Source organism: Periophthalmus magnuspinnatus, chromosome 15, assembly GCF_009829125.3.
Source record: "Periophthalmus magnuspinnatus isolate fPerMag1 chromosome 15, fPerMag1.2.pri, whole genome shotgun sequence".
NCBI classification, from domain to species: Eukaryota; Metazoa; Chordata; class Actinopteri; order Gobiiformes; family Gobiidae; genus Periophthalmus; species Periophthalmus magnuspinnatus.
In genome coordinates, this window is record NC_047140.1 from 11136024 (window position 1) to 11163620 (window position 27597).

The 27597-nt window shown below is 44.0% G+C and overlaps 2 protein-coding genes across 3 annotated transcripts; both read left to right on the top strand.

Annotated features, from left to right (window-relative positions):
• The first annotated feature begins 767 nt into the window (after positions 1-767).
• Positions 768-4434, top strand: vsx1 (visual system homeobox 1 homolog, chx10-like). 2 transcript variants are annotated; one of them, XM_033980178.2, is made up of 5 exons: positions 768-1149; positions 1979-2051; positions 3001-3124; positions 3278-3470; positions 4089-4434. In XM_033980178.2, exons 1-5 carry the CDS (start codon positions 780-782, stop codon positions 4334-4336), a joined length of 1008 nt encoding a protein of 335 aa, XP_033836069.1. In that variant the 5' UTR covers positions 768-779; the 3' UTR covers positions 4337-4434. The 2 variants fall into 2 exon arrangements, with proteins under 2 accessions (XP_033836069.1, XP_055083111.1); XM_055227136.1 differs by having other exon boundaries at positions 3278-3455.
• A 5743-nt stretch (positions 4435-10177) lies between these two features.
• apmap (adipocyte plasma membrane associated protein) lies at positions 10178-26297 on the top strand. The gene is made up of 9 exons (XM_033980019.2): positions 10178-10447; positions 11316-11432; positions 11909-12024; positions 15235-15327; positions 16464-16580; positions 20145-20319; positions 24578-24712; positions 25104-25296; positions 25569-26297. Exons 1-9 carry the CDS (start codon positions 10359-10361, stop codon positions 25776-25778), a joined length of 1245 nt encoding a protein of 414 aa, XP_033835910.1. The 5' UTR covers positions 10178-10358; the 3' UTR covers positions 25779-26297.
• Positions 26298-27597: the final 1300 nt, after the last annotated feature.

Sequence of the window (27597 nt, forward strand, 5' to 3'; positions counted from 1 at the left end):
GGGATGAGGAGGGGAGGAAGGGGAGGGGGGGGGGGGGGTAAAGTGAAATTAGGGCCAAATGACACTAATCCAGGATTGGGCTCATTCACTTTAGACTCATTAAACTTCACTCATAAAGCAGACTCTGGTCTCTGGTCTGGTCTCTGGTCCGGTCGCTTCCATCATTTTGTTGTGAGATTTTTCAGTCTGATTTTTTTCATCTCAAAAACACGAGAAAATCACTAAACAACAGTTTAAACAAATTAAACTGTGAAGATTACTTTACAGGATCACACTGAGTCTCTTCTTCTTTTTATTATTATTATTGCTATTATTATTATTATTATTATTATTATTATTATTATTATTATTATTACATAGAATATAAAATGAAATCTAAAACAAGATTATCTCATCATGAGTGTGCGCGCGCGGGCCCTCTCAGGCCGCGGCCTCGCGCTCCTCTGATTGGTCCGGGCGCATGCGCAATAACCGGCTGTGCGTAAATCCGGATTTTGAGGAAAATTGGTGCAATTATTAATCCCGCGGGATGAGGCGCGTGGGGGCTCTGATTGGTTATTAATCCCGCAGGACAGTGGCGCGTGGGGCCTGTGATTGGCTGCTGCCTCATCCCCGCGCGGGATAAAAGCAGCGGCACGCGTCCAGAGGCAGAAGCTTCACTGGAGGTCAGGGACTTTCACCGAGGGGAGCGCACGGCACGGCACGGCTCTGCGCGAGAATCAAACTTTTTTTTTTTTTTTTTTTTTTTACAAACATTTCATTTAAATCTAGCGCTGAAGATGAGCGGCAGCGCGGAGCTCGCGGAAACGGAGGCGCCCCGCGTCAAGCTGCTGCCCGCGCTGCGTAAAGGCTTTGCGATCACGGATCTGCTCGGACTGGAGACGGACCTGCATACGCGCCAAGGCCCCGGGCAAGCGCCGGGGCTTTCCATGCCCGCGGCCGGAGGAGGGGACGCGCAGGGCCCTCTCGGCGCGTTCGCGTTCCCCGGAGGCTCTCTACCGCTGGGCCTCGGGTTCCTGTGCAGCCTCGCGGCTCAACAGCCCGGAGGCGCGCACTGCTTCCTCCCCGGGCACGTGCCCTTGCTACAAGCACGCGCAGACTCACACTTTCTTCACAACCTGGAGGGCACGCGCGACTCCGCATTCTCAGGTGAGTCCCGCATCAGGACCAGACCCGGAGCTGGGATCAAAGTTTTACTTCTGTTTTAGTCTGGGTTTAGCTTTGGTTTAGTCCGGGTCAAACAGGGCTTTCCAGGAGTTCCTTGTTCAGTCTGGACTTGGTCCGGACTACACTTAAGAGTCTGGATTTGAACCAAACGTTATATTTAATCAGACTTTAAAAACTCCATGGCTCTGGTGCACGCACACTTTACGCACGTCTGCAGTGCAGTGCGTTATGCCGCACGGCTTGGCTGACATGAGCGCGGTCTAAAATGAGAGCTCTACATTTATGAACCTGATCAATGTTCATTATACAATAAAAATGGTATAATTTATTATATATTATATTTAATCCTGAAGCGCGCGCGGCCTCAGGTTTGGTTTTACGCAGCGTCACATCTGCCGTTTGAATCCGCCTCCAAGTATGATCGAGACAAAGTGAACTAAAGAACTAAAGAATAAAATGAATTATTGTAAATAATAATAAATAATAATTAGGCGCAGAAAATACCGTAAATCATTTTAATAATTTGATAAAACAAATGAAATCTAAAAACACGGCTGTGCGTAAATGTAAACCTAAAAACAGCGCACGCAGAGCGGCTCAGAGCGACACTGCGCGGCTCTTTGGCCCACTCGAGACACTTTTATTTTACTGTGGACGATTTTTATTCAGACTTTATTCTGGGTCAGATCTGTGTGTTTGGAATTGGGCCACGGAAGAACAGGCGAACAGTTTGAACTGTGTGTTTGTGTGGAACATGGTAACGTCATATGTTTATGTTTATGTTTATGTTTATGTTTATGTTTCGGTCCAGATGAGGAGTGTCTGTCAGACCGGGACAAAAGCTGCAGCGGCGGAAATCAGAAGCGCAAGAAACGGCGCCACAGGTTTGAAAAATCTATGACATCTGTAATCATGACAACCGAACCCCACAACCCGAACCTATACACACAGGCAGTGTTGGGAAGTAAATGAACACATGTACTGAGAATATGTACTCAGAATACTCAGAGTAACCGTACTCTGGTACTTTTGGCTCAAATTGCACAGAATCAGTGAGAATATAAAAAAAACTCAGCTGGTGTGAGGCAGGTGAGATTTTTCATCTGTAATTAAACATAAATAAATACACAGCAACAAAAATAAATCAGTTTGTTTTTTATACATCATGTTTTAATTACAATTCAAATGTGACTGTGTAAAAATAAAATACTCTGATTGGGCCATGTGTCTGAACACAGTACTCTGACTGGACCATGTGTCTGAATACTTTAACAATATTCTGTAATTAAATACATTTTTAAGTATTATTCTGTCACAGGACACAGGCCTGAATATCTATAAGATCCAGCCTAAGCCCATGATCATCATCTGCTTTTCACCTTGAGTGTTCCACAGTGTGGCTTTAAATGTCTGTCTCCATAGAGGCAAGCACATGGAGAGGGCCCGCCCACGTTTGGAATGTGTAGGATTTTTGAGCAATAGAAACAACTGCAAGATACATGTTTAATGCCACACTATGGGACATTCTAGGAAAAGCAATGTCTCCATCCACTGTACCCCCGCCACACACACAGACACATACACACAGACACACACAGAAACACACACACATATGTTGTGTCACCTCCTCCTCCTCTCCGTCTCTCCTTCTCTCCTCCTCTCTCCTCTCCTCCTCCTCTCCTCCTGCTCTCTCCTCTCCTCCTCTCTTCTTCTCCTGTCTAAACACCTCCCTCCTCCTCTCTCCTCCCCTCATTTCCTCCTCCTCTCCTCTTCTCCTCTCTTCTCTCCTCCTCTTCTCCTCTTCTCCTAAATACCTCCCTCTCTTTGTTTCAGGACGGTCTTCACCTCCGCTCAGTTGGAGGAGTTGGAGAAGGCGTTCCAGGAGGCTCATTATCCTGACGTTTACGCTCGAGAGATGCTGGCCCTGAAGACTGAGCTCCCCGAGGACCGGATCCAGGTCTGAACCAGGACTAAATCAAGTTTAACCAGGACTAAACCAGGACTAAATCAAGTTTAACCAGGACTAAACCAGGACTAAACCAGGACTAAACCAGGACTAAACCAGGACTGAACCAAGTCTAAATCCAATCTGGGGTCTTGGGGTCCTCAGGTGTGGTTCCAGAATCGCCGGGCGAAGTGGAGAAAGCGTGAGAAGTGCTGGGGGCGGAGCTCTGTGATGGCGGAGTACGGTCTTTACGGCGCCATGGTGCGACACTCCATCCCGCTCCCTGAGTCCATCCTCAACTCCGCCAAGAACGGCATGGTCAGCAGCGCCCCCTGGCTGCTGGGTGAGGCCTCGCAACGTCAGTACCACACGCACTGTTTAACCAGTACACGTACACACACACACAAACATACACACATGTATACACACAAACATACATACATGTACACACACAAACATACACACATGTACACGCACACACACACATGTACACCCCAACACACATGTACACACATGTACACACACACATACACACACGCATACACACATGTATGCACACACATACACCCCCACACACACACCCACACGTACCCCCCCCACACACATACACACACAGCTCAAACACCATGAACATGAACTTCATCTCCAAAGTTCAAAATGTTCTGTTCCACCTTGTGATGTCATCAAGTGGTAGTTTTCAAGTCAACAGCTTTTACCTTTTGTTCAGTAGAGATTAGTAATGAGGGTAGATTGACAAAATGGCATCTTGAAAATAAGAGATTAAAGATTACTCAAACTTGAATCACTCCAAATATAACTTCATATATATATATATATATATATATATATATATATATATATATATATATATATATATATATATATATATATATATATATATATATATATATATATATATATATATAAAATCTTTATGTACATTTAAATTTATAATCTTTACTTTTGTGCCTTGTAGGGATGCATAAGAAGTCTCTGGAGATGACCACCAAGAAGTGCCCAAGCCCCACCCCCGACTCCCTCTGTGACCCTGCACGACCTTTGACCCTGAGCGATCGCTGCACTAGCCCTGACCCCTGCATGACCCCCGAGCCCCGAGACGACCAATCAGAGCCCAGAGAGGAGCAAGAAGAGGAAGAGGAGGAAGCCATGGACCTATCCCGCCCCTCCAAACCCCCGCAGGGCAACAGCCAATCAGAGAGCTGAACGCCACCGCACAGCCAATCAGAGAGCAGTGAGGCCCTACCACACAATGACAATCAGAACACAGACCTGGTTTAGTCCTGGTTTAGTCCTGGTTTAGATCTGGTTTAGACCTGGTTTAGTCCTGGTGTAGACCTGGTGTAGTCTTGGTTTAGACCTGGTTCTGGGTCGGGTCTGAGACTCTTGTGCAGACTCAGAGCATTCTTTGGTTTTGTATGTATTTATTTTGTTTATTTCTCTGTCCCAGTGGAAGTGTTTATTTCTGAATCAAAAAAGTTTATTCACTAAATCTGTAAATAAGACACAAATAAATGTTATTTTTGGAAGTTTTTTTTTTTTGTTTTTTTTTACATTTCAAACATTTTTATCATCTCTGTAAGAAACATGTTGTATGCATTTGACCCATCAGTGTCTCTGGGATAAACCTGGTCCAGTCCTGGTTCAGTCCTGGTTCAGTCTTGGTCCACTCTTGGTCCAGTTCTGGTTTAGTCCTGGTTTAGTCCTGGTTCAGTCCTGGTTCAGTCTTGGTCTACTCTTGGTCCAGTCCTGGTTTAGTCCTGGTTTAGTCCTGATTCAGTCATGGTTCAGTTCTGATCTCTGACATAAATCCTGATGATTAAAATATTATTGGATTAGTATTTCAGATTAATTTCTGACAAATAAAAAGTCTTGAGTCCAGAGAATACACCAGGCCGTATACAGAACTGACACTCTGATGATGTCATCAACGTTCTCTGGGGCTGTGATGCTAACTGTAGGCACTGCTCTGTATGAAGCTCTGTTAGACTTTAATCTGAGCTTTGTTTTAACACAATCCTAACCCATAAAGAACTGATTTATCTGACCTACAACAGGTGAGCTGATTTGTGCTGTTATACAAGTCCCTCTCAAATAACATTACGGTCACAAGCTAGCAATAGCCAGCAATTTTTTCAGTTAGTCACAAGTTGGCGTTAATCAACTGCTAAACAGGACCATGAAGGCTCGGATTGATCACAGGCTCCTCGAAATGCGCTGCTTAAATACTGGTTGGATTTTTAAAGAGTTTTTAGACAATCTTAAAACATTTTTGTCGATGTTTGCTAATGTGTGCATTGTGTCTCCATGGTAACCGCTGAACATTCCACCACAGACATACATGAAGAACACCCCCAGCATGATGTCACTGCAATGTATCAATAGTATAAGTACAGTGACAGTACTATAGTAAAGGTATTACGATATTAGCATTACAGTATAAGTAGTAGTATTAATACTAAAGTATTAACTACAGTATTAGCAGCAGTTGAACTTACAGATGATGTTACATGTTCAGACTTGCGGCGCGTTTCTCTCGACAGCTCTTCGTCTTAAGCTCCGCCCTCATGAACATCTGCGGCGCTAAGTCCTGACCTAAATCCCCGAGTCTGAGTCCGAGTCCGAGTCCGGTCCTGGGTCCAGATGCTTTCTCTGAACGCAGAATTAAGATGAATTAAACACGGCAATGATCCTCTTAGAACCACACGGCCACAAACACAGCCACAACCACCCTACAACCGGCTGAGAGACCACCACCACCGCCCGACAACCTCCCCGAGAAACAACCACAACGGCCTGACAACCACCCCACAACCTCAACTGCCCCACAACTGCCCTGAAAGACAACCACAACGGCTGCACAAACACCCCGAGAGACAACCACAACCGGCCCACAACCACAACTGCCCACACAACCGCTCACACAACCACAGCCATCCCACAATCGCCCCAAAAGAAACAACCGCACCGAGAAAACAACAACTGCCCTGAGACACAAACACCCCAAGACACAACCACCCTCACAATGGCCCATAGAGTGAACCGCAACTGACTCACAACCACCCCACAATGACAACCACCCTGAGACACAACCACACCCACAACTGCCCCCACAACCGCTCCACAACCATCCCAAGAGAGGACCACAACTCCCAAACAACGCCCCCCCCAAAACACAACTGCCCTCACAACCACCCCACAACTGCTCCAAGAGACAACCACAACCACCCTACAACCTCCCCAAGACACAACCACCGAGAAGGTCACCCTCACAACTGCCCCACCCCGCAATGACGACCACCCTGAGACACAACCACCGCCACAACTGCCCCACAGCTGCCCCACAACTGCCCCGAGACACAACCACCCTACTATAACAACCACCGTTAGACACAACCACCCTCTCAACCACAATCCCCTTTAGACAACCACCCCCACAACTGCACCCACAACCGCTGCGAGACACAACCACCCCACAACCACCTCGACACACAACTCACATCCTTCCTGAAACACAAACCCACCCACAAGTGACTCACAACCGCCCTACAACTACAACTGCCTCAAGACACAACCACCCCCACAACTGCCCCAAGTTCCCAAGCCCCTGAGTTCTGTCATGTTTACAGAGGGATAAGTCACATCCACACATACACACGCATACACACATACATACACATCCACACACACCCCTACACATCCACACACATACATACACAAACACACACATACGTACACATACATACACGACGATACACATACACACACATATACACTTACAATACACACATACATACACAATCATACGCACACATACACACACACATGCCCCACAACAATACACACACATACACACACAAATAAACACTCATACATCCACATACACAGACATTCATACACAAATACATACACACATCACATACATACACACACACATACATACACACCCCTTCACACTCATATACATTCACACGCACACCCCTACACCCACACACACACACACACACACACACACACACACACACACACACACACACACACACATAGGTTTCTGACTACAGAGAATCAAGATTCAGTGCAGCATACCTATTTATGAGCAAAGAGAAAACCCAATGACACAGGAGAGCCTGAGCTGCACTGAGTCATTTTCCAGTAGTTTACATTTTAGATTTCTTTTAATATGGGTCATGAGGTAGACTGTTAAATATCAATTTTTAACTCATTACATATTTGTGAACCTCTATAACAGACACGTGAGGCTGTGTAATCATGTCATAAGCATGGTACATTTTCTTTTAAAAGACACTTTTCTCTTGTTTTGTGTTGATGAGCGCAGTGGGAGAAGCTCACACAATCCACTGTTTCGTTTGTGGACCACACTGAACATTATACAAGCCATGTGATATGTTACTTTGGGGAAGCTTTAGGAGGTCATATATGTGGAAGAGAGAGTTCGGCAGGGACCAGATGATCGCCCTTATGTTATATGAGTTTTATTTTTACCATCTTGGTAAATTTTGGAACAATGCTTTGTGCTAATGAAAGGTTGATAGTGTAGGCAAGAGGCTTGGCCATTTCATTTACTATGGCTTTGATGATTTGCTGTAGATATAAGAAGATATTAGCATGTTTATGATGTTGATCACAGGTAGGTTTAAAAAAAAAGTGAGTTTGAATAAGTAGCCCTGGAGATAGTGCTTATAATTGGCACACTCTAGTGGACATATATTTTCAGAAACTGTTTATCAACAGAGACAAAGTAATTCTTTAAAATATGAGCGATTGAGTTTATGGTTTCACTCTGCAGCACAGTGTCAGGGACGACTGAACTTTGACCTTTAGTATTTGAGTATCTCATCTAACACGTTCAGTTCTTTTGTCTCCAAAAACATTCTTGAATTTGGCGGCAAAATACATTTCTTGGCTTTCTCTTATTATTTTTGTTAGTTTATTTTTATATTTTGTAGACAGATTTGGTACAGGTGTTTGTTTACAGGCTTTAGAAGTCCTTTTATTATCAGTGGTTGTGCACGTTTCTGTTCCACTATCTGAATAGTTTTGGTATTAGAATCTGTTTTTTCAGAGGTAAATGAAAAGATTAGCTGTTAGGTTTTGTTGTTTAGAACCCTGACTTTTTTCTTTGGACATCCAACAAGTATTTTTTATTCAATTTCATAGAATTGCAGAGGAGAACGGGGTTTATATATATATATATATTTATATATGAACATGTGGAGCTGTTTCAGAACAAGTATCCGACATATAGACTAGAATACACCCATGGACCACTATGGAACCTACTGGACACTGAGGATTACACAAAATAAGGCCACATGGAAATATAAAAGAAAGTACTACAATTTAATGTGGAAAACTGGCAGTAGTGTAAGGGACAGTAGTGTGAGGGACAGTAGTGTAAAGGACAGTAGTGTGAGGGACAGTAGTGTGAGGGACAGTAGTGTAAAGGACAGTAGTGTGAGGGACAGTAGTGTGAGGGACAGTAGTGTGAGGGACAGTAGTGTAAGGGACAGTAGTTTAAGGGACAGTAGTTTAAGGGACTTGTGATTCTAACACGTCTGCAGTGTCTAATCTCTTGGGGACAGATTATCGTCTTAATGAACTGGGACTCATCAGTTTCTCTTTGGGCTGAATGCTCGAGCCACTGATTAAAACAGAACCTTTGACCTTTAACTCTGTTGATTGAAAGAGGTGGTGCTATCGCTAACACGTTTGAAACCTAAAATTGAAAATCATTTGACTTTTGTTTATTTAAACTAACAGAGAAGACACTCTTTTTTGTTTCACGCACTGTACAGGAAGGGCCAGAGCAGGCTCTATCTCCTGAGGAGACTCAGGTCTTTTGGAGTGAGAGGGCCACTCCTGAAGACCTTCTATGACTCTGTGGTGGCATCAGCCATCCTGTACGTTGTGGTCAGCAGCATCACAGAAAGGGAGAGGAAGAAGCTGGACAAGGTCATCAAGAAGTCCAGCTCCGTCCTGGGCTGTCCTCTGGACTCAGTGCAGGAGGTGGGGGACAGGAGGGTCCTGGCTAAGGTCATTTCTATGCTGGGCCATGAGTCTCACCCCCTGCAGGATGCTCTGTCTGCCCTGGAGAGCAGCTTCAGTGACAGATTCACCCTCGCTGTGTGAAGGAGAGTTTCAGGTCTTTCCTTCCTGCTGCTGTCAGACTGTACATGAACACTGTTAACACTGAACATGTGTCATTCAACCATACCTATGTGCAATACTCAAGTCACTTTACGAAGATGTTATATTAGAGTCTATCTTTAGTTTATTTTTAAGTCTATATTTTTAAATTATTTTAAGCTATTTAACTATTATCTTGTTTTTTTCATTTTCCTTCTGTTCTTTAACTGTGCGGTGCAATACTGGAATTTCCCCACTGTGGGACTAATAAAGGCATATCTTATCTTATGACGTTACAAACTCCACCTGAGAATTCTCACCTGGCAGACAGTAAACTACAGGGGCAGATTAGAACAAGAAACCTGGTCCTAGTTCAGACCTGGTTCAGACCTGGTTCAGTTCTAGTTTAGTCCTGGTTCAGCCCTGATTTAGTTCTGGTTTAGTCCTGGTTCAGCCCCGGTTTAGTCCTGGTTTAGCCCTGGTTCAGTCCTGGTTTAGTCCTGGTTCAGTCCTAGTTTAGTCCTGGTTCAATCCTAGTTTAATCCTGGTTTAGCCGGGGTTCACAGTAGTTGAGAACGTGCTGCCCTCTTCTGGATGAACGTGGTAGCACATAATATTCTAATTTATTTTCTGAAAAAAAAATGACAGAGCGGTGAAATATTCGTCTTTCGATCATAAACGTAAAATTAAATTATTTCCTCTGAACTTTGGCTTCGTTCACGTGACCCTGTTTCACTCCACGTGGGCTGCTGCAGGAGCGCGGAGGAGTCTCTGACCTGGGGGACGCTTCACGCGGGCTAGGGCAGGTAGATCCACGGCTCCGATATGTCTTGGCTAATGGGATAGGTCCACGGTCACGGGGGTAGGTTCAAGGAGGTAGGTGCTTGTTCGTTCACTTCTCACCCACTTCCTGGACACTCGCTTTTGATGTGAAAGCGGGCGGATGTGACGTCAGGGTGCAGCACGCTCCTGTCACTGCTCAATTCGGTCTAGTTTGACCCGGGACTCACAGGACGCACGGGACGCACGGGACGCACGGGACGCACGGGGACACGAGAACAGAGCTGTTGGGGTCAGGGACATGACGGAGGCTGAGGGGCTGCGCCTGCGCCGCCAACAGCCGCGGGTCATCACCGAGGAGCCCCGGGACAGGCTCCGCAGCGGGGATAGGTGAGACAGGACTGGGGACAGACCGTGGTCAGGGACAGAACGGGACAGTCCAGCGGTTAGGTGGGGCAGAGAGGACAGAGAGGGGACAGTTCTGGTTCTGTCCTGGTTTAGACCTGGTTTAGACGTGGTTGAGTCCTGGTTCAGTCCTGGTTTAAACCTGGTTCAGACCTGGTTCAGTCCTGGTTTAAACCTGGTTCAGACCTGGTTTAGACCTGGTTTAGACCTGGTTTAGTCCTGGTTTAGACCTCCAGGTTCAAACCTCCTGGTTCAGTCCTGGTTTAGACCCAGTTTAGACCTGGTTCAGACCTGGTTTAGTCCTGGTTCAGGATGTGTGCACACTGAGTGTTGTGAAACAGACATGTGTCACAACAGTTTGCACAAACACAGATTTAAAGTTTAATGAGATTATTTCTAATCACGATACTACTGAGGAAAAGACTTGATACTTGATACCACAATGATAATAATAAAAACACTTTAGGTAATATAGTGTAATTTTGCACATTAAATGGTACTACTTTCTTTTATATTTCCATGTGGCCTTATGTCTGTGTATTTCCTCAGTCGTCCAGGCAGGTTCCATAGTGATCAATGGGTGTATACTAGTCTATTTATACTTGTTCTGATACAGCTCAAGATCATTCTAAAGATATTCAGGAAAGGTTCATTTCTGTCAATGGGACTTTTTTTGTATCGATACCTGAAAACAATGAGGATCTAGTTTCAATACTAGTTTTATTATCGACGAGAATCAGATTTTTGATATTTTAAATGTTAAAGTTTAAATCACATGACAAGAATAATTATCTTAATATGTTTTTGTTTATACAATAATAACAAACCCAGACTAACCAATCAAATGTCTCAGAACCTACAGTGGGCGAGTCTTCCAGGTCACCTTCCTGTCTGTGGGCGGAGTCCTGCTGATCCCGATCCTGATCCTGGTCCTGGTCTTGGAATCCCCCATCCACCCTGAACCCTTCAGGTAAGACTCCCCCAAAACTGGTTGCAATCCACCCAAAACTTTTTATTTTATGTTTTTTTTTTTTTTTTAGAACAGAACAGAGTGTATGAGTCAAGGTGTGAGCAGCTGTTAGCACAAGAGCTACGTTACATCATTAGGGGGTAGACTCTGAAGTGCTGTTGCTTCAAAATAATATTACTCAAGTAGAAATACAAAAGTAGTGGTCCAAGACATTACTCAGGTAGCCTAAGAGTAAAAAAAGTATTTGTGAAATGTTCTACTGAAGTAAGAGTAACTTACAATTTTGGTGAATGTGCCAATACATGAAATAAGTCACAAAATGTGGTATTTTCAAAGACACAAAAATGACCCAAAATAAAGCTCAAGTCACGTGTGTGATTATGAAGTTATTTATATGTATGTGTGTGTATGTGTGTGTATGTGTATGTATGTGTGCGTATGTGTGTGTATGTGTGCGTATGTGCGTATGTGTGCAGTCTACGAGAGCCCCCCCTGCTGGAGGGCTGCTGGGCTCCAAACCTGAAGCTGCGCTTGGCCCAAAGACTCTACGAGAACCAAGTCCAGGGTCCAGAGTCCATCGCCAACATTGGAGGTATTAGACCAGGACTGAACCAGGATTGAACCACGAGCTAAACCACGAGCTAAACCAGGACTGAACCAGGACTAAAACGAAACTAAACCAGAACTGAACCAGAGACAAAACCAGGACTAAACCAGGACTAAACCAGGACTAAACCAGGACTGAACCAGGACTGAACCAGGACTGAACCAGGACTGAACCAGAACTGAACCAGAACTTGAACCAGGCCTACACCAGGCCTACACCAGGCCTACACCAGGCCTACACCAGGCCTACACCAGGACTACACCAGGACTACACCAGGACTACACCAGGACTAATAGAGGACCAAAACAGGACTAAAACAGGACTTCCTATATTTAAAATGGTGATTTATTCAATGATTACAGGCGTATCTCAATACTCTGTCAATTTCCCAAAAAACAAAACAAACGGTTTATCTAGGACTTATTTTAGAGAAAAAGAGTTTTTTTGGCTTTGGCCCTGACAGATGGAGGTTCCGCTTCTCTCGTCTGAAACGTTCAGATGTTTTCTATAGTTTGAGTTAAGGACTCAAAAAAAGCTTTTGCCTCAGTGATTCGCAATTTGTTTAAATAATGGAAGGTTTAAGACAACAGACTCATAAACGACTGGAAAGCGACTTAAATATATAAGAATATTTACAAATGAAGCACAAGACCCACTGTGAAACTGGAAGTTCCGGGGTCGCACAAAGGTCAATACTTGGATCAAACAACATTTATGTAGTTCCAAAAATCTGGACTTTGTGCTGTTTGCTGATGACACAAAACAGGAAGTGATGTAGACGCTCTCATTTCAAATATGGAGAAGGAAATGGTGGACAGAAACCAAGTGTATGATTTTGTAAAACACAGGGAGCTTGAGATTATTACTGATGACCTACTTTTAGAAAATATTTTAAAAGTGACATAGAGATGGTGAAAGCATCAGGAACGAAAGTCTTTGAATGCTGGATAAAGAGAGATGTGATTTAGATGAAGCTGCAATATGTAGAATATGCTGGACTGGTCCTATAGTTTACAGGTGGTGTTGAGGTGTGGGGCAGTGCATGTAAACGTTATCACTCTATACTAGGTATAGTCTGTATGTCACCCACAGCTTTCAGCTCCAAATGCAGCTCATCAAGGCTAACAGTTATAGGGGGCAGTCTGGAGCCCAGTTCCATATTTGGAATTCCGACCACCAGTATTATAGCAATCAAAGAGCCGATCAGGAGTGAGGCTGTTGAAGGTAATGCCCCTTCCCGCCCACACGGCTGGTTTAGCATGGAGTGGGTGCTTAGCAACGCTGTCAATCAAAAGTGTTGCTAATGCTAGTGAAAGCAACCTTGGGGAAAGAAGATGCCTAATTGGTCAATTATTAATGTTCATATCTTGATTTGGGACTAAATAGTGAAATAAAAATCCAGGATCACGTAGAGAGGGTTAATACAAACAGTTTAATACTCTTAATACAAACTCTTTTCACCAAGGGCCATATCTTGAAAAATATTTGGCACGGAGAGCCACAGAGCAGTGGTGGTACAGTGGATAATTCAGATGGGTGCATTTAACATACTGTAAATAAGGCTTAAAATATTATTATTAGTCTGTATGACAATGCAGCCTGATGTTATTTAGGTTGTATTGGTAGGATTACTTAAATTTGCCGTACAAAATACTGATTATTATCAATTGGGCTGGTTCAACTAAAGGCCTGAGGTCCAATAAAAATTGGTCTGAGGGCCACATTTGCCCCCGGTCCGTAGTTTGGACAGCCCTGATATACAGACTATGGACGAGACCCAATAGCTCACTGTATTACAACTATGGCTGTGGAAAAAATATTGAAAGATCGTATTGTTTAATTTAATGATACAGTATCTATATCGTGGGCTTCTTTATCAATATATCACAAAGAGTATTGTTTTTGTATATTTTATCAAATTATTCTGTTACGGCGCTATAATCATGTGGCTTGTTTAGAAGAAAGAAATGCAATACATGTGACATTTGATTTACTGTGTTGGATGGAAATCGGTGAATTTCATATTCACTTTGCACAAGTTGTAGTTCAACAAAAACTTTTAATACACAGTTGGTATTTAGTAGATATGTTGCGATACTTTAGGGCTGTTAAATTGCACATGTCCCTTTGTAAGAGTACTTTTTGAGCTCGTATAAGCTTTTGGTGAGTAGTACTGACACATGTAACAGTCTGATGTGTTCTTCTAGTTGGTAAAATGCATTTAACAGAATGCACTTTACGTCCATTCATTTCAAATAAACGTAAGACCATACAAGACCATACACCATTAATGTTTATTTTCTGTAAAAATGGGGCTGATCATTAAGTCTTTATTTTTCACTGGATCAAATTGAAAGTGCACTGTATTGATGTATGTATCGTACCGACAACTTATTAATGATCCTCAGCCCTAATTACAAGATAAATCTGCCTTTGAACAAGATTCATTTGAACTGCTCCATCTGTGATGATTGGCCAGTAGAATGTGATGATGTTATCTGTAGACACCTGGCGTCCTCATATGTGGACAATTTTAGGTTGTCTAGGCCACAATGCAAATTTTTAGAAGAAGAATAACAGCATACAAGAACAGCAACAATGCAAATATATTATATATATTCATTCATTAGAATATTATTTTATATATATATATATATATATATATATATATTTTTTTTTTTTTTTTTTTTTTCTTCCTCCTTCTGTCAGCAGCTCTTTACATGAGACACATTGTTCCAAGAGGCACAATTGTTGTTTCTCATTTTGTTTTTACATTCAGGACAAATGTTGCTGTGTTCAGGGTCTTAATAAATAGTTTTTGTAAATCATTATTCAAAAGTTTTATCAAAATGATTAAAATGTCCACATATGAGGACATTTGATTTACATATTTTTTTCTCAGAAACTACATCATGTAAAAAGATCATTCTTTGGGAGCTGATGAGTCTAAATACAATCAGCCCAAATAACAAAGAGAAATTAATAAAGCATGTCATGCAAGAGCTTGGGTCTCAGGAGGTTAAATATGACTGGATGCTGGTATTAAACACAGATGTGGGCAGATTTACTTTACTTAATTTTTATCGCATGAAATAAGCCTCAAAATTACACACTATTACAATCTGTAAAGGTTCTAAGACCCTGGCCTGGTCTCTGGCCTGGTCCCTGGTCTAAACCCGGTCTCTGTTTTTACAGATGTCCTTTACAGTGGAACAGCCGATGGAAGAATTGTGAAAATGGTGGGACGCCGAATCCACACTGTGGCACGTCTTGGCAAACAGCCCTGCGGTAATTCCTGGTTCAGTCCTGGTTTAGTCTTGGTTTAGTGTTGGTTTAGACCTGGTTTAGTCTTGGTTTAGTCCTGGTTTAGTCTGGTTCAGTCCTGGTTTAGACCTGGTTTAGTCTCGGTTTAGTCCCTGGTTCAGTCCCGGTTTAGGCCAGGTTTAAGACTAAACTGGGACTAAACCAAGACTAAACTGGGGCTAGTCTTGGTCCTGGTTTAGTCTTGGTTTAGATCTGGTTTAGTCCTGGTTTAGTCTTGGTTTAGTCCTGGTTTAGACCTGGTTTATTTCTGGTTTAGTCCTAGTTCAGTCCTGGTTTGGTCTTAGATCAGTCCTGCTTTGATCCTGCTTTGGTCCTGGTTTAGTCCTGGTTTAGTCTTGATTTAGTCCTGGTTTAGTCTGAATTAGACTTTGGTTCTTTCTGGGGGCTTTCTCCGGTCGAATCCTAGTTTCCCTGGTTCCCTGGTTAGTCTTGGTTCAATCCCGGATTGGTCCTGGTTTGGTTCTGGTTCAGTCTTGGTTTAGACCTGGTTTAGACTTAGTTTAGTCCCGGTTTAGTCCTGGTTCAGTTCTGGTTTAGTCCCGGTTTGGGGTTGGTTCAGTCCTGGTTTTGTCCTGGTTTATTCTTGGTTTATTCCTGGTATAGTTCTGGTTTATTCTTGGTTTAGTTCCGGTTTAGTCCCGGTTCAGTCCCGGTTCAGTCCCGGTTCAGACCTGGTTCTGTCCTGGTTCAGTCCTGGTTCAGTCCTGGTTCAGTCTCATGTTTAGTCTTGCTTTAGACCTGGTTTAATTTTGGTTTAGACCTGGTTTATTCTTGGTTTAGTCCTGGTTGAGTCCAGGTTTAGTCCTGGTTTAAATTTGGTTTAGTCCTGTTTTAGTCCCGGTTTAGTCTTGTTAAGACCTGGTTTAATTCAGGTTTAGTCCTGGTTTAATTCTGGTTTAATCTTGGATCAGTCCCAGTTCAGTCCCGGTTTAGTCCCAGTTTAGTCCTGGTTCAGTCCTGCTTTAGTCTTGATTTAGACCTGGTTTAGTCTTTGTTTAGTCTCGGGTTTAGTCCTGGTTTAGTCCTGGTTTAGTCTCTGGTCTTTCTGGCATTTAATCCCGGTCTTTCTCTGGTCTAATCCCAGTCTTTCTTTGGACTAGGTTCTCGGGAGGATGAGCCGACCTGTGGCCGACCTTTGGGGATCCGAGTGGGACCCAACGGGACGCTGTTTGTGGCCGATGCCTATTTAGGAGTGTTCAAGGTCAATCCCAGCACAGGTACATCCTCAGTCCTGGTCTCAGTCCTGGTCTCTGGTCTCCGGTATTAGTCCTGGTCCCAGTCCTGTTCTCTAGTCTCAGTCCTGTTCTCTAGTCTCAGTCCTGTTCTCTCGTCTCAATCCTGTTCTCTCGTTTCAGTCCTGTTCTCTCGTCTCAGTCCTGTTCTCTCGTCTCAGTCCTGTTCTCTCGTCTCAGTCCTGTTCTCTCGTCTCAGTCCTTTTCTCTCGTCTCAGTCCTGTTCTCTCGTCTCAGTCCTGTTCTCTCGTCTCAGTTCTGTTCTCCCGTCTCAGTCCTGTTCTCTCGTTTCAGTCCTGTTCTCTCGTCTCAGTCCTGTTCTCTCGTCTCAGTCCTGTTCTCTCGTCTCAGTCCTGTTCTCTCGTCTCAGTCCTTTTCTCTCGTCTCAGTCCTGTTCTCTCGTCTCAGTCCTGTTCTCTCGTCTCAGTTCTGTTCTCCCGTCTCAGTCCTGTTCTCTAGTCTCAGTCCTGTTCTCTCGTCTCAGTCCTGTTCTCTCGTCTCAGTCCTGTTCTCTCGTCTCAGTCCTGTTCTCTCGTCTCAGTCCTGTTCTCTCGTCTCAGTCCTGTTCTCTCGTCTCAGTCCTGTTCTCTAGTCTCAGTCCTGTTCTCTGGTCTCAGTCCTGTTCTCTGGTCTCAGTCCTGTTCTCTGGTCTCAGTCCTGTTCTTTGGTCTCAGTCCTGTTCTCTCGTCTCAGTTCTGTTCTCCTGTCTCAGTCCTGTTCTCTGGTCTCAGTCCTGTTCTCTGGTCTCAGTCCTGTTCTCTGGTCTCAGTCCTGTTCTCACGTCTCAGTCCTGTTCTCACGTCTCAGTCCTGTTCTCTAGTCTCAGTCCTGTTCTCAGTCCTGTTCTCTGGTCTCAGTCCTGTTCTCTGGTCTCAGTTCTGTTCTCCCGTCTCAGTCCTGTTCTCTGGTCTCAGTCCTGTTCTCTGGTCTCAGTCCTGTTCTCTGGTCTCAGTCCTGTTCTCTCGTCTCAGTCCTGGTCTCTGGTCTCAGTTCTGTTCTCTCGTCTCAGTCCTGTTCTCTAGTCTCAGTCCTGGTCTCAGTCCTGTTCTTTGGTCTCAGTCCTGTTCTCTCGTCTCAGTTCTGTTCTCCCGTCTCAGTCCTGTTCTCTGGTCTCAGTCCTGTTCTCTGGTCTCAGTCCTGTTCTCTGGTCTCAGTCCTGTTCTCTGGTCTCAGTCCTGTTCTCACGTCTCAGTCCTGTTCTCACGTCTCAGTCCTGTTCTCACGTCTCAGTCCTGTTCTCTAGTCTCAGTCCTGTTCTCAGTCCTGTTCTCTGGTCTCAGTTCTGTTCTCCCGTCTCAGTCCTGTTCTCTGGTCTCAGTCCTGTTCTCTGGTCTCAGTCCTGTTCTCTGGTCTCAGTCCTGTTCTCTGGTCTCAGTCCTGTTCTCTCGTCTCAGTCCTGTTCTCTGGTCTCAGTCCTGTTCTCTCGTCTCAGTCCTGTTCTCTAGTCTCAGTCCTGGTCTCAGTCCTGTTCTTTGGTCTCAGTCCTGTTCTCTCGTCTCAGTTCTGTTCTCCCGTCTCAGTCCTGTTCTCTGGTCTCAGTCCTGTTCTCTAGTCTCAGTCCTGTTCTCTCGTCTCAATCCTGTTCTCTCGTTTCAGTCCTGTTCTCTCGTCTCAGTCCTGTTCTCTCGTCTCAGTCCTGTTCTCTCGTCTCAGTCCTGTTCTCTCGTCTCAGTCCTTTTCTCTCGTCTCAGTCCTGTTCTCTCGTCTCAGTCCTGTTCTCTCGTCTCAGTTCTGTTCTCCCGTCTCAGTCCTGTTCTCTCGTTTCAGTCCTGTTCTCTCGTCTCAGTCCTGTTCTCTCGTCTCAGTCCTGTTCTCTCGTCTCAGTCCTGTTCTCTCGTCTCAGTCCTTTTCTCTCGTCTCAGTCCTGTTCTCTCGTCTCAGTCCTGTTCTCTCGTCTCAGTTCTGTTCTCCCGTCTCAGTCCTGTTCTCTAGTCTCAGTCCTGTTCTCTCGTCTCAGTCCTGTTCTCTCGTCTCAGTCCTGTTCTCTCGTCTCAGTCCTGTTCTCTCGTCTCAGTCCTGTTCTCTCGTCTCAGTCCTGTTCTCTCGTCTCAGTCCTGTTCTCTCGTCTCAGTCCTGTTCTCTAGTCTCAGTCCTGTTCTCTGGTCTCAGTCCTGTTCTCTGGTCTCAGTCCTGTTCTCTGGTCTCAGTCCTGTTCTTTGGTCTCAGTCCTGTTCTCTCGTCTCAGTTCTGTTCTCCTGTCTCAGTCCTGTTCTCTGGTCTCAGTCCTGTTCTCTGGTCTCAGTCCTGTTCTCTGGTCTCAGTCCTGTTCTCACGTCTCAGTCCTGTTCTCACGTCTCAGTCCTGTTCTCTAGTCTCAGTCCTGTTCTCAGTCCTGTTCTCTGGTCTCAGTCCTGTTCTCTGGTCTCAGTTCTGTTCTCCCGTCTCAGTCCTGTTCTCTGGTCTCAGTCCTGTTCTCTGGTCTCAGTCCTGTTCTCTGGTCTCAGTCCTGTTCTCTCGTCTCAGTCCTGGTCTCTGGTCTCAGTTCTGTTCTCTCGTCTCAGTCCTGTTCTCTAGTCTCAGTCCTGGTCTCAGTCCTGTTCTTTGGTCTCAGTCCTGTTCTCTCGTCTCAGTTCTGTTCTCCCGTCTCAGTCCTGTTCTCTGGTCTCAGTCCTGTTCTCTGGTCTCAGTCCTGTTCTCTGGTCTCAGTCCTGTTCTCTGGTCTCAGTCCTGTTCTCACGTCTCAGTCCTGTTCTCACGTCTCAGTCCTGTTCTCACGTCTCAGTCCTGTTCTCTAGTCTCAGTCCTGTTCTCAGTCCTGTTCTCTGGTCTCAGTTCTGTTCTCCCGTCTCAGTCCTGTTCTCTGGTCTCAGTCCTGTTCTCTGGTCTCAGTCCTGTTCTCTGGTCTCAGTCCTGTTCTCTGGTCTCAGTCCTGTTCTCTCGTCTCAGTCCTGTTCTCTGGTCTCAGTCCTGTTCTCTCGTCTCAGTCCTGTTCTCTAGTCTCAGTCCTGGTCTCAGTCCTGTTCTTTGGTCTCAGTCCTGTTCTCTCGTCTCAGTTCTGTTCTCCCGTCTCAGTCCTGTTCTCTGGTCTCAGTCCTGTTCTCTGGTCTCAGTCCTGTTCTCTGGTCTCAGTCCTGTTCTCACGTCTCAGTCCTGTTCTCACGTCTCAGTCCTGTTCTCTAGTCTCAGTCCTGTTCTCAGTCCTGTTCTCTGGTCTCAGTCCTGTTCTCTGGTCTCAGTTCTGTTCTCCCGTCTCAGTCCTGTTCTCTTGTCTCAGTCCTGTTCTCTCGTCTCAGTCCTGTTCTCTCGTCTCAGTCCTGTTCTCTCGTCTCAGTCCTGTTCTCTCATCTCAGTCCTGTTCTCTAGTCTCAGTCCTGGTCTCAGTCCTGTTCTCCGGTCTCAGTCCTGTTCTCTGGTCTCAGTCCTGTTCTCTGGTCTCAGTCCTGTTCTCTGGTTTCAGTCCTGTTCTCTGGTCTCAGTCCTGTTCTCTCGTCTCAGTCCTGCTCTCAGGTCTCAGTCTTTGGTCCCGGTCCTGGTCTCTAGTCCCAATCCTGGTGTTTGGTCCCAGTCCTGGTCTCAGGTCTCAGTCCTGGTCTCATGTTGTCTTTCCAGGGGAGGCGGTGCGTTTAGTGGCAGGCGGGCAGATGGTTGGAGGGCGGAGCCTGGGCTTCATAAATGACCTGGATGTGACGCGAGATGGACGCCGTGTGTACTTCACCTCCAGCTCCTCCAGGTGGCAGCGCCGAGACTTCCTGCACCTCATCATGGAGGCCACCGACGATGGACGGTATGTGCTAGTACTGCAATATACTATTACTACTATTACTACTGCTGCTACTACTACTATTACTACTACTACTACTACTACTATTAGTACTATTACTATTATATGTTTATATTACATTAGAGATTTGGCCTGTAACATGTAGCAAAACATGAATATGCAAGATTCATCGTTTAATTATAAAGTGCCAAAAGATCAACAGCTTGTTGAAAAGGTAAATTGAACAAGGTTCACCCTTAACTATTTTAATATAATTTGGTCACGTTCGGCGGGCTGGATTAATAAACCCAAAGGGCCGTGTGTGGCCCCAGGGCCGTAGTTTGCCCATGTCTGGTATAGGGTCTAACATACAAGTTGATGTTTTTGAGGACATAAAGGCTTAAGTAATCTCTACTTGGTCTACAGCAGTAAACCTGTCTAGTATCACTGGTGGATTTATGTGGGACACTAGTTATACAGCCAGGGCTTGCTCAGTACTAACTGAATGAGTTTTTTTTTATTTATTTATTTATTTTTATCTCTAATGGTTGTGATTTTGTTGTTAAAAAACTTAAGAATATCATTGCATATCATTGAGTAGTAGGGGTTGAGGGTTCAGCTGGGCCATGGCAGTTTATCAGCCTGGCTACAGTGCTGAGCAGAATTCTACTGTTGTTTTTGTTTACTTAAAAAAAATTAATTTGAATAATATCTGGTTTGGACCTTCCACAGAGCCTTCGTATAAGTCAATAGGCAGATTTTCCGTGCCTCTAGGGATTGCTCATAGTGGGAGCGTTGAGTGAGGCACTTCTCAAACGGCGGGAGGTATGGGCCCTACAATCTTCTGTTTTAAGAGAGCTACAATAGTGCACAGATCTGTCAGCAAACTGATCACTTATAGTTGGACTAAAGCTAAAGTTTTCAGCAGGGTCACATGACATGTCCCTAAAAATTGGCTCTATTATTTATTTGAACTTTAAAATACATTTTTCAGATATTGTTCTTTTCATTATAGTTTTATTCTGTGGAGCAGGAATGAAAGGTAATTAGAAAATGGTCTGATAATATCAGATTTTGAGGGAGGACATTTAGATCACTGATCTCTACACCATATGTTAGAACAAGATCCAGGGTGTGCTTGTGACTGTGGGTTGGTTTATTCAACCGATACCATCTAGTAGAGCACTGAAGGCGTTACCAAGGCATTCACTGCTATTGTCAATGTGTATGTTAAAATCTCCAACTATTACAGTGCTTTCCCATGCTAACACTAGACTTGATATAAAGTGAAAGAATCCAATCAAAAACTCAGAATAGGGACCGGGAGGTTGGTAGATTATTATGAATAAAATAGCCTTTTGGTTTCTCCAGTTTGGATAAGTGATTGACCACAAAAGGCTTTCAAATAAATGAAATGCATTGTTAGTTTTAGGACTAAGTGAGTGTGAAATGACTACCACACAACCACCTCGGCCTGTGGTCCTGAAGCTCTGACAATTCAAATAAGGAGGTGGAGTAGACTCATTTAGTCTAACATAGTCATCTTGCAGGAGCCACATTTCAGTTAGAGCTAGAAGATCTTGGTTGTAGTCACTAATTAACTCATTTACTAAAAGAGACTTGGAGAAAAGGGACATAATGTTTAGCAGTCCACATATCACATTCTAATCCATTTGTTTGTTAATGGCACAAGTCAGTATTTTAAGTTTTGTGGTCTGACACCTGGAATAGTGTTCTTGGCTTATTGTTGTTTTTAGAATGAGGAACACACACAGTCTCTATCTGCTCTGGGTCTGAACACTTGATTTGTGACAGTGCAGGCAAGACCGTCTCACTTTGCTGCTCTGTGCCTGGGGCTCATCTTTGGCTTGTCACGCCAGACTGTTGGTCAGGTTCTAAATTAGAACTAGTACTACTACTGCTACTAGTACTATTAGTACTACTATTATTACTATTACTACAACTGCTACTACTACTATTGCTACTATTGCTACTATTATTATTATTACTCCTACTACTGCTACTACTGGTACTACTACTACTACTACTACTACTACTACTACTACTATCATTATTACTATTATTACTACTACTACTACTACTACTACTACTACTACTACTACTACTACTACTACTACTGTGACTACTACTATTATTACTACTTGTACAACTACTACTACTACTAGTAGTACTACTACTACTACACTGCCTGGCCAAAAAAAAAGATCACACACTCTTAATATTTCATTAGACCACCTTTAGCTTTGATTACGGCACACATTCGCTGTGGCATTGTTTCGATTTCTCTTCTGCAATGTCACAAGATGTCCATCCAGTGTTGCATACATTTTTCACCAAGATGTTGCATTGATGATGGTCGAGTCTGACGCTGCACAAAGCCTTCTGCACAAGATTCTCAATGGGGTTAAGGTCTGGACTCTGTGGTGGACAAGTGAAAATTATGTCTCATGCTCCTGAACCACTCTGTCGCAATTTGAGCCCATTGAATTCTGGCATTGTCATCTTGGAATATGCCCGTGCCATCAGGGAAGAAAAAATCCACTGATGGAATAACCTGGTCATTCAGTATATTCAGGTGTCAGCTGACCTCATTGAGCACAGACTGTTGCTGAACCCAGACCTGACCAACTGCAGCAGCCCCAACATATTTGCTTCTTTTTTGGCCAGGCAGTGTATTATTACTACTATTTTCCAGATAAGTCGCAAAAGCGAAAAAATGCGTAATAATGAAAAAATAAACATATATTAGTTGCTGGAGGACGTGTCCGGGGTGAGGGAAGTCTGGGAGTCCCTGCTTAGACTGCTGCCCCCGCGACCCGGCCCCGGATAAGCGGAAGAAAATGGATGGATGGATATATTAGTTGCATTTTTGGGGAAAATTTATTTTACAAAATCCAAGACCAAGACATTTTATGCTTAAAGGCAAGTTCTAATAATGACAATAAAATAGAGAACAATAGGCTGAATAGCAGTACTGTGCCGCACTCTAATGTAACACATAGACAACAAATTGAATACATGTCCGGTATGTTTACGTAAGATATTAACAGTTAATCACATACGCTACGCCAACGTAACAAATGCCAACTTGTCCACAAACACGAGAGACATGAGAGTTCTTTTCAGTGATGTTTACTGTGGTCTTACTTCATCACAGTTCACACCGTAGAACAAGCAAACACATAAAATATAACATAAGCTCCGGCTCATATTACATATACACACAAAACTGCACATGAACATATGTAAAATATACTTTGACCTGCAAGTAAACAAACCGTTGAACCGAAAACTTTATATTTTACTTTTGAATAGTTTCTTAAATAGTGCTCTGTCAAGTAAGACTTCACATTAGCGTAAAAGGCTGAACCGGAAAACAGGAAGTAGTTTTTGCAACCTTAAACTAAACTTATGTTAAAGTAAACATTTACAATATTGTTCCAAATGAAAAATTAACACCTTTCTGGTCAAACACAACAGCGCCGTCTAGTGGTCAAACAAGTGAACTGTAACAAGTATAACCAACCGTTACATAACACATATTTATTCAGCTACATGAAGCATAGACAGCGACATGAATACACGTCTGGTATGTTAACATAAGATATTAACAGTCAATCAGATAACTAAAGCATAAAATACAAGTTTACTTTCGATCTCACTCCAAATCACTAAATCCATTGAATTCTTCATCCTCAGTGTCACCTCTGAACAACTACGCCTGCTCTGGAAGTAGATGAAGCAGTGCTTCGCTGTAGGCTTGCGCAGTTGTCAGTGTGAAAATAACCAAGATGTGAAATTATCTACTTTAATAATTTCGCATCTGAGTATAAGTCACACCCCTGCACAAACTATGAAAAAAGTGCGATTTATAGTCTGGAAAATATGGTACTACTGCTACTATTACTATTATTACTACTACTACTACTATTATTGCTATTACTACTACTACTACTATTATTGCTATTACTACTACTACTAGTATTAGTTCTACTACTACTATTATTGCTATTACTACTAGTACTACTGCTACTACTACTGCTACCATCATCATGGAGGCCAACGACGATGGTCAGAGCTTATACTATACTACTATTACTACTACTACTATGTTATACTGTTACTACTACTAACAGACGATTGGCGGTGAGAACTGTATACTGTTACTACTATATTACTACTATACTATTACACTGTAACTATTACCCTGGTCTCTGGTCTGGTCTCTGGTCTCTGATCCAGTCTCTGGTCTGGTCTTTAGGGTCCTGGAGTTGGACGTGGACTCGGGGGAGGTCTCTGTTCTTATGGATCGTCTCCGGTTTCCAAACGGTCTCCAGCTTCTGCCCGATGAAGAGTCAGTGTTGGTGTCTGAGACCACCATGGCCCGCATCCGCAGGTAAGACCGGGTTTAGACCAGGGTCTAAAACCAGGGTTTAGACTTGGGTTTCTTTTATATTTTTGGGGGGAAAATATCATGGAATATCGCATAACACTGGCTCCTCTCTCCTCCTCTCTTCTCCTCTTCCTCTCCTCATTTTCTCTTCTCCTTCTCTCTTCCTTTCTCTCCCCTTCCCCCCTTTTCTTTTCCTTTCTCTCCTCTCTCCCTCCTCTCCCCCTCTTCTCCTCTCTCTCCTCTCCTCTTCCTCTCCTCATTTTCTCTTCTCCTTCTCTCCTCCTCTCTCTCCTCTCCTCTTTTCCTCTTGATCCCTCCTCCTCTCCTCCTCCCCTCTCTCCTCTTCTCTCTCTCTTATTCTCTCCTCTTCCTTGTCATCCTCTCCTCCTCTCAGGATCCATGTTGCTGGTCTAAATAAAGGAGGGATGGAGACATTCGTGGAGAATCTTCCAGGTTTTCCTGATAACGTGCGGCGCAGTTCCAGCGGTGGCCTTTGGGTGGCGATGTCCTCAGTCAGACCCAGTCCCGGCTTTTCCATGTTGGACTTCCTGTCTCAGAGGCCCTGGATCAAGAAGCTTATCTTCAAGGTAGTTCTGATTTAGTCCTGGTTCTGTCCTGGTTTAGTCCTAGTTTAATCTTGGTTTAGTCTTGGTTTAGACCTCTTTTAGACTTGCTTTATATCTGATTTAGACCTGGTTCAGTCCTGGGTTAATCTTGGTTTAGACCTGGTGCTGTAGTCCTGGTTTAGTCAGGTCTTAGTCTAGTCTCTGCTCCTGTTCAGGTCTCTTCTCAATTCTTGTTCTGGGTCTTGGTCTTGGCCCAGGTCTTGTCTCTAATGCTGGTTCTGGTCTCTCCTCAGGTCTTGTCTCAGGAGATGCTGTTGAAGATGGTTCCTCGTTACAGTCTCATCGCAGAGATCCAAGATGGCGGTGTGTGCGTGCGCAGTTTCCACGACCCTAACGGAGAGGTGGCGGCCTACGTGAGCGAGGCTCATGAGCACGATGGCAGCCTCTACATTGGCTCCTTCCGCTCGCCATATGTTGCTAAGCTAGACCTGAGGCAGGTCTAGACCTGGTCTAAACCTGGGACCTGGGCCGTTTGGATTAAAGACCGTTGTAACTTGTGTTTTTAATTGGTCAGATTTATTTTTTATTTTGAATGAAATTATTTTTTTATGTTGAGTTTAGTCGAAACCACTGGTGTTTGGTCATTTACTTTAACACGGAGCTGGCTCTGGGGGAGGTCTCTAACCCAGATGCCCTCCTGCTGCAGAACTAAGGCCAACTCAAAGCTTTGGCTTGTCCTCGGCCTCTGGGAATCAAACTACTGATCACAGGAACAAACCACTGTACGAGGCCTGGACTGAACCAGGACTGAACCAGGACTGAACCAGGACTTAACCAGGACTTAACCAGGACTGAACCTGGACTTAACCAGCAGTGAAACCGGACTGGACCCAGACTGAACTGAAACCCAATCCGCACCAAACTGGGACTAAACCAGTACTTGAGGGGCCGATCATTTCTCTGTAACAAAGGTTGATGGTTTGATTCCTGCTGTTTGTGAATAAACTGAACTGTCCCTGTGTCTGTGTTTTATTCTCTTGTGAATCTGCAGTGTGGGTGTATGTGTGTGTGTGTGTGTGCCTGGGAGCTTGAGGGTTCTGTGCAGTATCTTTGCTGTTCTTAGTACCGCACTTTTCTGGACTGAGATGTCTGATGTTTTCCCTGGGATCTGCTGTAGGCACTCCTCCAGTTTGGGGTCATTGATGCCGTCACCTTCCAGGCCTTCTCCAGCTCTTCTTTGAGCCCCTGGTTTTTCTCTAGTTTCTCATGTTCCTTTTTCCTGATGTTCCTATCACTTGGTACTGTGATGTCCACCAGAACGGCTTTGCTCTGTTGTCCAGTGGGTTCACCATCACCATTCTGTCAGTCTGTATCTGGAAATCCCACAGGATCTTTGCTTGATCATTTTCCACTACTTTGGAGGTGTGTCCGCCCTTGACCTCGGGGTTTCCATTCATACTCTGCGCAAATGTTTCAGTACACTATGCCCGCCACTTGGTTATGCCGCTCCATGTATGCTTTCCCTGCAGCATATTATACCCTACAGTTATGTGCTGGATTGTCTCAGGGGCCTCTTTGCACAGCTTACACCTTGGGTGTTGTCTGGTGTGGTAGATCTGGGCCTCTATCGCTCTAGTACTCAAGGTCTGGTCAGGCCAGGATGAGTACCTCTGACCTTTTTGTGTAAAATTAAACTCCTAAACAGGACCATGAACACTCAGATTGATCACAGGCTCCTCAAAATGTGCTCTTTAAATAACTTTTTTTGATTTTTTCAAGAATTTTCAGACGTAAAACTTTTTTGCCAGTGTTTGCAAATGTATGCATTGTGTCACCATGGCCACTGCTTAATATCCCACCATAGACAGGCATGTAAAACACCTCCAGCGTGATGTCACTGCAAACTACAGTGGTACGTATTACAGTGGTTCAGAATTTTCTATTAGTAAATCGTGTTACAGATGTGGACATGTGATGTTTTAAATGAACACGTACTGAGAGCACATACTCAGAATACTCATGTAGAGTACCTGTACTCTGGTACTGTTATGCTTTCACGCTGAGTGTCTGTACTCTGGTAGTGTTACTGTTTCATTTGGTGGTATTCAGAATACAGTGTTAAAAATCTTAAGAATATATGACGGTGCTTCATGACACAAACTGAGTTATGTTTGTCACTCACAAACAGCTGTAAAGTTTGGATTTACTATAAAAAAGTACAAATACATATCTAAGACTTGCCTTGGCTCTGATAAAAAAATATCAAAAATATAATTTTTAACAAATCAATAGAACTTTAACCCTTTAAGCGCTGGTTTGACT

Excerpts from the sequence above, each read along its gene's own strand:
- apmap (XM_033980019.2), top strand. The coding sequence starts at position 10,359 with ATGACGGAGGCTGAGGGGCTGCGCCTGCGCCGCCAACAGCCGCGGGTC. Across the intron at positions 10,448-11,315 it reads AGGCTCCGCAGCGGGGATAG|AACCTACAGTGGGCGAGTCT; the intron begins GTGAGACAGGAC and ends CAAATGTCTCAG. Across the intron at positions 16,581-20,144 it reads CAAGGTCAATCCCAGCACAG|GGGAGGCGGTGCGTTTAGTG; the intron begins GTACATCCTCAG and ends TTGTCTTTCCAG.
- vsx1 (XM_033980178.2), top strand. The coding sequence starts at position 780 with ATGAGCGGCAGCGCGGAGCTCGCGGAAACGGAGGCGCCCCGCGTCAAG. Across the intron at positions 1,150-1,978 it reads GCGCGACTCCGCATTCTCAG|ATGAGGAGTGTCTGTCAGAC; the intron begins GTGAGTCCCGCA and ends GTTTCGGTCCAG. Across the intron at positions 2,052-3,000 it reads CGCAAGAAACGGCGCCACAG|GACGGTCTTCACCTCCGCTC; the intron begins GTTTGAAAAATC and ends TCTTTGTTTCAG.